Raw genomic sequence first — 13,281 nt, 5'->3', positions numbered from 1 at the left:
TGATAATAATTATAATTATAAATTGATTAATAAAATTATAATTATAAATTGATAAATAAAGGCTCAAAGGCAGTAGGTATAGCATATAAACCCAGTTTTATAAAACAAAAAAAAATTTGTTCGCATAGATTATAAAGATAGTCCAAATGTTAATAGTAGTTAACTTTGAATGTGTGCTTTGTATATTTTCTCGTTTTCTTTAATGAACATATGCTACTTTAGAGAAGGTAAAAACTGGTGCAGACTGAGAAAGGAAAATCTGCCCAGTGATTTATCAGGCTGGTATAACAGACACTGAAGCCAGCTATAAAGTAAACAGGAAACAGTATTTCTCCTAAGTGCCTCTCCTGGCAGTAGAATATCCTAATGATCCCCTTCTTTGTGCTTTCTTACTCACTGAGAAACTTTGTTTTCAAAAATCTTAAACTACCAGTTCGTGTTTGGAATTACATCAGTGAGAATGACACATTCTACTTTTGCCTGGATGATCTAAAGCAGGCTGACACAGAGAAGCAGCTTCAATTTACAACCCAGATGCAGAGCCATAGTTAAGGATTTCTGGATTCAACATGTCTTTCTGAGAGCTCTCCGGAAATGGGGCCCTTGATCCACCCAACACTGACTCCTTTACACAGCCCTGCTTTGAGTCTATCAAAATGCTGCTTAATTTAAACTTCACCTTAACTCCACTGTTCCCTAGAATCCCATAGTAATATTACCTTTTCCCTCATTTGGAGAGGCACGCCCCCAGGTTCCAATGCTGCGTGGTCTGTCGCTCTTCATGTGGGTCAGCAGACCTGATTTTGTTGGACTAGAGTGATCCTGGCGGTCTAAGGTTGATTGGCTAAAATGCTTTTGTAGTCAGGAAAGAGTAAGGCTGCTTTAAATATCTACATATTTAACAAACATATATACTATTTCCCTAGTACATACCTAAAGACTCAGTAGCTGTGTTAAGGAAGAATAATAACGAACGTTTATTGAACTCTCGCAGACTGTGTTTTAAGATTACTAAGGATATTATCTAATGTATATAACAACCCTGTGAGAGAGAATTACTGTTATTACTCTTTTTTTTTTTAATAAATGATGATGCTTTAGTTTTAGAAAGCTTAAATCATTTTCCCGGGATGACACTGTGTGTATTAGAAACAGGATTTGAACACAGGCCATCCAGTGTGAGCGCTCACATTCTTTACTACTCTGATACACGTTCTCAGTTATCCATTAGCCCCTTTTAGGAGAACTCTGAATGGGAAAAAAGCTTCAGCTTAGCTGGCTAAAAGCATCATGGCTTGCTTTCTTCACAAATGCCTTAACTGAGTCCCCCTAACAAAAACACTCCTAGCTTGTGGCAACTCTGAAAACATTATTTTAAAATTCTTTAGGCCAGTCGCAGGGCCTCATGCCTATAACCCCAGCACTTTGGGAGGCTGAAGCAGGTGGATTACTTGAGGCCAGGACAAGACCAATCTGGCCAACATGATGAAACCTTGTCTCTACAAAGAATACAAAAATTATCTGGGTGTGGTCGCACGTACCTGTAATCTCGGCTATTCCAGAGGCTGAGACGCAAGAATCCCTTGAACCCAGGAGGTAGAAGTTGCAGGTAGTACCACTGCACTCTGGCCTGGGCAACAGAGCGAGACTCCATCTCTAATTAAATAAATAAAAATAAAAATAAATTATTTAGTTTTTAATGTTCATAGTATGTACGGTATTCTACTCCATAATATATTCTTGCTAATTTTTATAAAACAATGTTTTAAACCATTTATCACATTGTATACCTGAGATGAAGGATTTACTTATTTATTTTGAGATGGAGTTTTACTTTTGTTGCCCAGGCTGGAGTGTAATGGTGCGATCTCAGCTCACTACACTCTCTACCTCCCAGGTTCAAATGATTCTCTTGCCTCAGCCTCCTGAGTAACTGAGATTATAGGCACATACCACCACACACGGCTAATTTTTGTATTTTTTAGTAGAAAAGGGGTTTTACTATGTTGGCCAGGCTGGTCTCAAACTCCTGACCTCAGGTGATTCACCCACCTTGACTTCCCAAAGTGGTGGGATCACAGGCGTGAGCCACCATAAATCCATATAAGCTATACCTAATGAAATGAAGAGACTCATATATATATGTGTATATATATATATGTCTCTTTAAATACATACCTGTATTTAAATGTATGTTGATATAATTAATATTAATATATATTATATATAAAACATATATTTAAAATATTTTAAATATATACATAATATATGATATATAAAAATATATATTAATATATAAAAAAATAAAAGCATATATAAATATATGTCTCTAAATACATGTATTTAAACGTATGTTAATATAATTAATATTAACATATATAAATATATATAAAATATTTTAAATATAATATTTTATTATATATTAATATATATGTCTCTAAATACATACATGTATTTAAATGTATATTAATATAATGAATATATTTGTATATTGGGTATGTGTATAATTTTGTGTTTGTTTTTCGAGGCAGAATCTCATTCTGTTGCCCAGGCTGGAGTGCAGTGGTGCAATCTCAGCTCACTGCAACCTCTGCCTCCTGGATTCAAGCGATTCTTCTGCCTCAGCCTCCTGAGTAGCTGGGATTACAAGTGCGTGCCACCATGCCCGGCTAATTGTGTGTGGGGTGGGCGTGTGTGTGTGTGTTGGGGGGGGTGTTTTTAGTAAAGACAGAGTTTCACCGTATTGGCCATGGTCTTGAACTCCTGACATCAAGTGATCTGCCTGCCTTGGCCTCCCAAACTGCTGGGATTACAGGCCTGAGCCACCCTCCCAGCATCAAATCTATACATTTCTAAGGCAATTACTTTGAAGTGCTGTGTAGCATTTCCGTGAGTTTATTGTTGGGAAGTGTTAGAAACACAAACTTGCTCTTTTTATTTAGCCAGTTGTAAAATACCAAAAAGAGATGAGGTGGCCACTCAGAGGAGCAGGTGAGAGTTATCTTTTGGCTTTTCCTTGTCACTGGGACAAAGGTTACTCTAGGTAGGATCTTGCCGGAGTTGGAAAATCCTTGTTATGAATTCTTGTTATGCCCCTCCTCCCTAATACTTGATTTCTTGACTTTACATTATCATTTTGTAAAACACATAACAGTCTATGCACTTCTGATCAAGGGAACGTATACAAATATAAGCCCTCTTTATTCTTGAACTGAACTCAGCACTTGCAAAGTCATATCCTCCTCTGGGGAAAGAAAGCTGAGTGAGTGCCAGGTAACTCTGGAAGCCCATGTCCTCAAGGACAGCCAGCATTTGGATATGTTTCGATGTATACATTGTATAGTTTTGCTGAGGAAAAAATGTAAAAGTCATTTCCTCTTGATGTCCAGTAAAAGTGAAGTAAACAGATTCAGTAATCATCTTCTGATGCCCACTATGTGCAGAGTGCAGTGTGGAGAAGGGCTGGTGCTTACGAAGATGAACTGGTCGCACTCCTTGGGTTCTGCCTCCTGCTGTCAAGTGTTTGCAGTCCAGCGCAGGAGACCCATGTGACTATAAGTAGCTAAGTAGGAAGCAAGGTCCTAAGATTGTAAGTGGACTGTGAAGCACCAAGGAAGTGAGTAGGAGCAAATATTTTATTCCACAGCAGAGAACTCTTGAGAAACCTTCACAGAGGAATGGCCATGAACAGAGTGTTTAATAAGAGTTAACAGGATCTCAGCAGATAAGGGGGGAAGTGATGGTGTGCAGGAAGAAACAGGAGTACCGTTAAGGAGAAGGAGAAATACTAACGAGAAGGGAGTGGGGAAAGACCTGGAGTGCGTTCACGGTATCTTGTGTGGTCTGGTTTGGCAGAAACAGTACCCAAGAGGGATATAGAAGGCTGGAAAGATGATCTGGCATTGGCTGTACTTATGTACTTGGAAAAGCACTGGAGAAGATAAATATTAACCTGTACTGAATTTTAGAGTACAAGAAAATGTTTAGGAGCATGAGCTTTATAAGTCAGGCAGCCCTAGATTATAATTCTGTCTCTAGGACTTCAAAGCAGTGGGACCTTTTATAGATCTGAGAATCATCTGAATTCTAATTTCCTTCTCTGTAATGTGGACATGATTATACCATCTTCTGAGGATTAAATGAGATAATATAAATTAAAATATCTAAACAGGACCCGGTACCTAATGAAAGCAATCTACGAATGTTAGGTGGTATTACATTGTAATTTTATGGTTTTGTTAAAAAAAAAATCTTTAACTCTTTACTCGGCGTATATTTTCTTTGGTACCCTTGACGGCTCATTTGTTCCCAAGCATGAATCATTAAGAATATCAAAAGAATAAATTGTTCAGAGTATTATTTGTACCTGTTAAGTGTTAGAAATGTTGATTTTCGTTAATTTAGCTCATTAATATCTGTTGAGTGCCTACCATATGTTTAGTGCCAAGCCAGGTACTACAGGAGAATGTAAGACAGAACGCCTTTGTTTAAGAGGCTCCTGATCTAGTTGAGGAGAAAAAAGTAGCATATCTTTATTATACGTAACAGTGTAGTTTTGTAGTTTTGAGCCTACATTCTTAGGCTCAAAAATGCGTCAACATTCTTTGGAGGCGTATTGGGCCTTGAAATGACTGGGAATTCCATTGTCTTTGTTCGCAGCATTCTTTGTGGACACGTGACTCTTTAAAACAACAATATAAAAGAGTAAATAGATATGATTATAGGACAGAAGTAATTCAGGATTTCAGAGAAGACAGATACTGGTGTGCCTTATAGGGATGGGGAAGGCTTGAGGGAAGAGGTCATAGGTTAGGGATGGGGAAGGCTTGAGGGAAGAGGTAATACGTGTAACCTCTAGGTACGGAGACAGGAAGACTGCCTTCCAGCGGGAAACGAAGCATGAGACCGCAGTTTTGAGAAGGCAGTGTAGAAACCAGCCTGGCTTAATTAGGTTCACATTCATAGGAAGAAAAAAAAGAAATTTTTGGATAACAGAGCCAGTGCCAAGTTGTGAAGGGAGTGCAGGCAGGAATGTAGGGTTACTCATCTGGGGAGGTGCAGGAGGTACTGAACAAGGGAGAGATGAGGTGAGTGGTCCCATAGGAGGGTGTATTGACAGATGCTCAGGGTGGTTTGGATGGGAGAGAGGATTGAAGTCTGGGAGACAGACCATTTAGGAAAGAAGGCAGCCTGAAACAGGGTGATCGATGAAGGAAGAATAAGCAAGGAGCTTATTTAAAGACATTCAAAGGACCATCCATAGCTCTTTGAGACTGATGTTGATTGGCAGGGTGGATACCGAAGATGGTTTTTGAGAAGGATGCTGGTACTAGTAGGGAAATGGAGAGGTAAGGAAACTTACTGTGGAAGAAAAAAGAAGGCAAGTTTAGCTTGAACAGGCTTAGATACATAGGTAGATAGATAAGACAGTTTAGAAAAAGTTGAAAATGACTCATTAAGGCTACCATTTTAACAGTGAAGATGCATTAAGTCTTCATTTTATCTCTGTTTTGCCTTGTAGCCCTGGCTAATATACACACACAGATACATATCTACAATCATAAATGTATGTGCCGTTCTGCATTTTAAAAATTACTGTCATAAACATCTATTTTCATGTAATCTTTATGATTATAAATATTACTGGCTGGGCGCTTTCTGTTTAATCTGATATGTCCTGAAAGCAAGGACCATATTGGTGGTGTTCATTCCTGTGTGTCTAGAACAAAAGAAAAGATTAAGAAATGTTTGTTTAATGGAAGCATTACTGACCATACTCATGATTGACCATGAATATTTCCATGCTTTTCTTTGTAGAGCTTGCTACAATAAACATATATATGATAGTTTGGGCTTTGGGTCGTGTTTTTATTTTTGTCTTTTTCTTCTGTTTAGTTGCTTCCTATGATAAACTCTTGAGATTGGAATTGCTGTGTGGAAGCACGTAAGTCTTCCTCAGAAAGCTCTCTGAGTTGCAGTGGCGTTTGGCCACAAGACAGCTTCACATACAGCGACTTAAATGAGGCAGGTGTTTTTTTTTCCCTGGTCTCCACCTGCCCTGAGGTCGGTAGTTAGGGGCTGTTTTGATGGTTCATGATGTCATTGGAACCCTGAACTACTCCTGTCATCCTTAGGTTGTAGTTTTTTGTTTCATTGAGACAGGGTCTTGCTGTATTGCCCAGGCTGGAGTGCAGTGACATGATCATAGCTCACTGCAGCCTCAACCACCCAGGCTCAAGTGGTCTTCCTGCCTCAGGCTCCTCCCTAGTAGCTGGGACTACAGGTGTATGCTACCATGCCCAGCTATTTTTTATTTTTTATTTTAGTAGAGACAGCGTCTCCCTTTGTTTCCAGGCTGGTCTCAAACTCCTGGGCTCAAGCAATCCTCCCACCTCAGCCTCCCTGAGTATTGGGATTATAGGCATGAGCCACTACACCTGGTCTTTTTTTGTTTGTTTTGTTTTATTTTTTTATTTTTGAAGAGACGGGGTCTTACTCTGTTGACCAGGCTGGAGTGCAGTAGCACAATCATAGCTTAGTGTGACTTTGAACTCCTGAGGTCAATTGGTCGCTGCCTCAGCCTCCAGAGTAGCTAGGACTACCGGCAAGCATCACCACTCCCAGCCAACTTTTTAAATTTTTGTAGAGATGAGGTCTCGCTATACTGCCTAGGCTCTGAAACTCCTGGCCTCAAGCAGTCCTCCTGCCTTGGCCTCCTAAATGTTGGGATTGTAAGTGTGAGCCACTGTGCCCGGCCTACCCTGTGGCTTTTACCTTCATGATTGCAGGGTACTGTTGTGCCTTTATCCAATTGCATACTAGCGTTACACAGAAGCATGAAGGAGGGGTAAGGACTAAAGTTGGAAAGTGCTTTTCTGTGGAGGCTCCTTTTCGACCGCTTTCCTTGAATCCCTACCCGGTGACTTCTGCCTACTCCAAGGCTAGAACGATATCCCTTGGCCATCTCTGACTGCTGGGGAGAATGCTGGCCTTTTTAGCTGGGTGTGTCTCTTTCCCGGATAACACCGTACGTCACTTAGCAAGGAAGGAAGGGAGACTGCACGTTGGGCAGGCAGCCAGTGTCTGCCCCATCTCTGGGTGGTGTGCCGACACTGCTCCTGACAGCCTGCTCTGAGGCCCTGGGAGTCGGGCACTGATGTTCATATTACCCAAATGAGAAAACTAAAAAATGCAAATTTGTGAGGAGTCCACGAGCAGCTATGACTAAGATTAAATTTGTCTCTTTTCTGGGTTTTAGTTGAAAAGCAAAAGAATGTATATGCTTATGTGCTATAAAAACCAGCCAGATATAACATTAAATCTTAGAATACTGCACGGTTTCTGTTCAAAGTAAGAATCAACGCTAAATAAATAGTACCAGCAGATGAAATTAATTCATATAATTAAGGGCTAAGCAAAATACTCGGGATAGACCAGTTTTATTAGGGCACTACTTAGTAACCATTAAAGGGCGCTTTAAAAATTTGGATTTATAGGGCTGGGTGTGGTGGCTCACACCTGTAATCCCAGCACTTTGGGAGGTTGAGGCGGGCGGATCACAGGGTCAGGAAGTTGAGACCATCCTGGCCAACGTGGTGAAACCCTGTCTCTACTAAAATAAAAAAGAAAGAGTAAGTAAGCCTACAGGCATGGTGATGCATGCCTGTAGTCCAGCTACTCAGGAGGCTGAGGCGGGAATCACTTGAACCCAGGAGGTGGAGGTTGCAGTGAGCCGAGATCGCGCTACTGCACTCCAGCCTGGCGACAGAGTGACACTCCATAAAAAAAAAAAAGAATTTGGATGTATGAAGCCCAATTGAATTTATGCTCAAAATACTACAACTGCAGGGTTGTACTTGGCACTTAAAATGAAGAATTTTGTTTATTTTTCCTGACTTGCAAGTCTTCTCGGGCACACACATAAATAGCTGGTGCTCTGATCTCATGGTTCTCAACTCTCCCTGTGCCTTAAAATTATCAGGGGAGCTGCAAAAGTATTGATGTGAGTCCTGGTGCAGATACTTTGATTCTCTTGGGTTAAGACAGTCTTCTGAGTGAGAAGTAATGAGGCAGTGGGGCTGCAGCGGAGAGGACAGCTTTGATGGCACCATCCAGTAGTACTTTCTGCAGTGATGAAAATGTTCTTGCACAATGCGGTCCACAAGCCACAGGTACGGTGGAGCCTTTGAAATGTGGCTAGTGTGATTGAGGAAGTACATGTTTTTTTTTTTTTTTTGAGACGGATTTTCGCTGTTGTTACCCAGGCTGGAGTGCAATGGCGCGATCTCGGCTCACCACAACCTCCGCCTCCTGGGTTCAGGCAATTCTCCTGCCTCAGCCTCCCGAGTGGCTGGGATTACAGGCACGCACCACCATGCCCAGCTAATTTTTTGTATCTTTAGTAGAGACGGGGTTTCACCATGTTGACCAGGATGGTCTCGATCTCTTGACTTCGTGATCCACCCGCCTCGGCCTCCCAAAGTGCTGGGATTACAGGCGTGAGCCACCGCGCCCGGCCTGGAAGTACATGTTTAATTTAATTAGACAGCCACATGTAGCTCGTGATCACCTTATTGGACAGTGCAAATTTAAGAAGTAGAATCAGTAAGCTCTGGTCACCTAGGAGTATGGAGGAGAGAGGGGCTGAGCATAACCTCACAGTTTCTACAGGTAGTTATGCTTCTGGTATAGGGATGAGGAGGCTCGTGATGTTTACCTGAGGGCCTCAGGAGTGGCTAGAACACAGATGCGGCCTGGTCTGTTGTAGATGTCAGTCCATGTTGGATTCTTTCAGTGCGCCTTGGGCAGGGTTCACGGCTCCCGTGTTGATTTGTTTAAGTACAGTCTAACGGTATTTCTAAAAATAGTATTTTCTTCCTCTTAAATCTTTTTTCCTTTTCTTTTTTTAAAAATCAGGTATCAAATTGTAGTGGAAATAATCCAAGCGACCACAATTAGCAGCTTTCCCCAGCTGAAGAGACACAAGGGTAAGAAGCAGTCTGTTTTCTTCAGTTCCTCGTCTGAAAGGGCGGGTGGATCCCTGGGCTTCTCCTCCTGTCAGGTCTTCGGCAAATAGGAGGTTTTCTGGCTTACATTTAAATATTGCAATTTATTAAAACAATACGATTCCAGCATTAGAGAAGTAAATATAATTTCACCCTAACAAAAACCTCTGTCTGTATTTCTGTATAAACTCTGTTCAGCTGCAGTCATAATTTTTAGAAGGTTAAAATGTCATTGGGTATATATGTTTCTGTTCTGGTTTTAAACTAAACATGATTACATAATTTTTTTCACATGTTGATTTTTAATCTTAATATTTCTATCTTGAAACATAATCTTGGTCATTTAAATGACTCCAATAAGTTAAATGATATACTTAATCTTTTCCTTTATTTTCCTTTCTTTAAGGTGGTTTTACTTCTTTTTTCTTTCTTCTTTTTTTTTTTTTTTTTTTTGAGACAGCATCTCACTCTGTTGCTCAGGCTGGAGTGCAATGGCACAATCTTGGCTCACTGCAACCTCTGCCTCCTGGGTGCAAGCAATTCTTCTGCCTCAGCCTCCCCAGTAGCTGGGACTACAGGCATGCACCACCACACCCAGCTACTTCTTGTATTTTTAGTACAGACGGAGTTTTGCCATATTGGCTAGGCTGATTTTGAACTCCTGACCTTGTGATCTGCCTGTCTTGGACTCCCAAAGGGTTGGGATTACAGGTGTGAGCCACGACACCCAGCCAAGCATTTTTTTAAGGAAAAATAAAATCTTGTTTCTTTATTTAAGCGTTGGATTGATAATAGCTCTTTCTCTTTCCACTCTTGTGTGTGAGGTTTCGTAAGGAGGGGCAGATGGAAATATATATATATATATATATATGTTATATGCTCTTTTTCTTCCTGTTTGTTTCTCTTCCAGTGAAGTAAGATTCTTACCCAGGCATGATACTGAAGAATAATTAAGGTGTGAGAATGGCTTTCAACTCCCTTGTAGTTTGCCTGATGTTAGAATATTATTCCCCCTTGCATATACAAAGGTAGAAAACATGTTAAAATCTAGAGTGCAGAGCAGGTCTTGCTTTGCGGCTGGGAGGCAGCAAACACTGCTTTCACCTTGGACAATAGACATTCCACACAAACCTCCAGGCTTGTGGAGGGAGTAGAGTGCTAAAACAGCAGGGAAGAGTTGGGCCAAAGACTTAAAGCATGCTTCCAGGTTTCTCATTAGCACACAGAGGCAGTGGAAGCTTCCGCTGGGGATTTGGACTTGGACTTGCCTCCCTGAGCCTGACAGAAGGTAGAAGTGAGTTTACAGCGAATACAGGAATAGACTGTGAAGATGCATAACTCCTCAGCTTGGCCTGTAAGGAAACCTGTGTAGATGTGTCCATTCCTCAGTGTTTACTGAGTACTGGCCGAGTGATAATGACACAGTAGTAAACAAGGCACAATCTCCGCATTCTGATTCCCTAAACTAGCCTGGGAGGCAGTCAGACAATCAACAATGAAATACGTGCTTATTTCGGCTGCGGGGAATCCTGGTAGGGAGTGCTGGTTCTGCATTTAGGCACTGAGTTGGGGAAGACCTTGCTCAGACAGTGGGCTTTGAGCAGTGATCTGGAAGCCTGGGGTATCTGGAGAGGGGCAGGTGCCAAAGCCTGACGCCGAGACTGACGGGTCTGAAGAAAGGGCTCCGTTGATGGAGAGAAGCCAAACGCGAGCTCAGAGAGGTGGCGGGGACCCAGTCACCAAGGCCTTCTTGGCACCGCAAGGACTTGGGATTTTACTCTGAATGAGGATGTCTTCACATGGGCTTTCGAGCTCAGAAGACCTGATCTGATGGATACCTGCTAGAGTGTGGGCTCTGTTCCTCTCCTTTTTATCCTATTTCTTGCAGAGAAGATGCTTCACTTTCAGACAGATGGACAGCTGTTTGAAAGAACACGGGCGAGGCACGCCTTCTTGGCCGCTGTGATCTTTTTTAGTGCTTCTCTTTGAGTTTAGTGAGCAAAATACCTTTCTCATTTTGTTTTTCCATTAGTTTGCTAGGGCTACCATTGAAAAGTACAAGCCGGGTAGTTTAAACAACAGAAATTAATTTTCTCACAGTTCTGGAGGCTGGAAGCCCAAGACCAAGGTGTCAGCAGGGTAGTTCCTTCCGAGAGCGGTGAGGACAGACCTGCTCCAGGCCTTTCTCCCCATCTGCAGATGGCTGTCTTCTCTTTGTGTCTTCATGTCTTCACATTGTCCTTCTTTTTTACCTGCTTTCAACTTGATTGACTCTCCAAAGGCCTTACCTCCAAATAGGGTCACATTCTAAGGTACTTGGGGTTAGAACTTCAACTTCTGAATTTACTTTGGGGGTGGGGGAAGGACGCGATTCAGCCCATAACAGTTATGTTGTAGTTTTCTCAGTGATGCCTGAGTCTTTCATGTCTGTGTTTTCCATCTAAACTATCCTTACAACTCTTTTGGGTATCCTGGCTTCCCTCTGTTGTTTAAGCACTGAGGAAAAGACAAACAAACTAAGCACTCTTGGGGCCTTAGGGCCATTTTGCCTGGGACAGAAAATGCTGGAGACTGGTTCCAGTGCTTCTCTGAGGTTACTGGTTAGCAGTGATTGTCGCCTCCAGCCTCTATGGCTGCATATGATAATACTTCAGTGGATTTTAATCTTCCTTCTTTTTGTGAAGTTAAACTGCTTAAACTCCTACGTGCTTTGTGCTTAATATGAAATTTTAGCATGAGAGTGTGTGTACATGTTTATTTATATATAAGGACAAAGTAACTGGCAAGAATTTGCTGTTAATATGATGCATTGTGGTTTAATATTAATTATAACTGAAGTATTTGGTTTAAGTTATTAGTTTCTCTCTGCCTAAAATGAACAAAAAGGTCAGAATCTAGTTTAAAGAGAATTTATTCAAGTGCAGAAGTTGAGGACGACAGCCAGGGACACACTGCCAGGTTGCCTTGAGGAGCGCTGCAGAGAACAAAAGAGGCTCAAGTTCTTTTTTTTTTTTTTTTTTTTTTGAGACGGAGTTTCGCTGTTGTTACCCAGACTGGAGTGCAATGGTGCGATCTCAGCTCACTGCAGCCTCCGCCTTCTGGGTTCAAGCAATTCTCCTGCCTCAGCCTCCCAAGTAGCTAGGACTACAGGCGTGCACCACCATGCCCAGCTAATTTTTGTATATTTAGTGGAGACGGGGTTTCACCATGTTGACCAGGATGGTCTCAAGCTCTCGACCTCGTGATCCACCCGCCTCGGCCTCCCGCAGTGCTGGGATTACAGGCTTGAGCCACTGCGCCTGGCCTGAGGCTCGAGCTCTTAAAGAGAAAAGACAAATCAGGAGAGAGGGCAGTTGGGAAAGTTGTCAGGAATTCTCATGGGTTTACAGAAATAATATTGTCTAGTGCTTGGTTGTACGTGGTTAAACTGTGACGTGGACATTTTATGGCTACCTGGCATTGGTGTAGAGCCTGCATAGAAGCGGCTTCAAGAGGTAATTATTTAGCTCACGGGGAAGTGTGACATGACCTTTTACGTTCTAAATGCTTTTCGGGGCCCGATGATTTAAAGGAGCTCACAGTCCTCAGGAACAAGATTTTTCTTTTGGGGAGAAGAGGGTTAATTGTGGTGACATGCATGTAACAACTTCACCATTTTTAAGTGTGCAGTTCTGTGGTATGAATTGTGTTCCTGTTGTTCTGTAGCCGTTATTACCATCCATCCCCAGACCTTTGCATCTTCCCAAACTGAAACGGTGTACCCATGAAACAATAACTCCGCCTTCCCCACTCCCCTCAGCCCCTGGCAATTGCCATCCTACTTTCTGTCTCTCTGAATCTGAGTAGGTTGTGTACCACGTATAAGTAGAACCATACAATATTTAAAAGGTTCTTCTGTCTCGATCCCTAGGGCTGCCACAGCAAAGTGCCACAAACCGTACGGCACAAACAGCAAAAATGTATTCTCACAGTTCTGAGGTGAGAAGTGTAAGACCAAGGCTGGGGCAGGGCCGCGCTGCTTCTGAACGCTCTGGGGGAGTCTCTTCCGGATCTGCCTCTTAGCTTTCCATGGTGCTTGCAGTCCTGGTGGTCCTTGGCCTGGAGATATGTCCTTCCAGTCCTTGCCTCAGTCATCACGTGACAGTCTCCTCTGGTTTTGTGTCTCTGTTTTCTTAAAAGGGCACCAGTCATCCTGGATTGGGGCCCACCCTAATTAAGCATGACCTTATCTTAACTTGATCACGTCGGCAAAGACCCCATTTCTGAATAAGATCAC

General features: G+C 42.2%; 1 protein-coding gene across 8 annotated transcripts in view; it reads left to right on the top strand.

Moving 5' to 3' along the window:
- The window catches only part of SNX25 (sorting nexin 25), a 159,190-nt gene that overhangs the window by 83,799 nt on the left and 62,110 nt on the right, over positions 1–13,281 (top strand). For all 8 annotated transcript variants that reach the window (XR_013532756.1, XM_035292529.3, XM_078366136.1 and 5 more), the window contains one exon: positions 8,917–8,987. Coding sequence is in view for 7 of the 8 variants with exons in the window: in XM_035292529.3 (XP_035148420.1) it covers positions 8,917–8,987 (71 nt within the window). In the remaining variant the exon portion in view is untranslated. The remainder of the gene's footprint in view (positions 1–8,916; positions 8,988–13,281) is intronic.

This window comes from Callithrix jacchus, chromosome 3, assembly GCF_049354715.1.
Source record: "Callithrix jacchus isolate 240 chromosome 3, calJac240_pri, whole genome shotgun sequence".
Taxonomy (NCBI): Eukaryota; Metazoa; Chordata; class Mammalia; order Primates; family Cebidae; genus Callithrix; species Callithrix jacchus.
The sequence above is the reverse complement of the archived record's forward strand: the minus strand, read 5'-3'. Positions and strand labels throughout refer to the sequence as shown.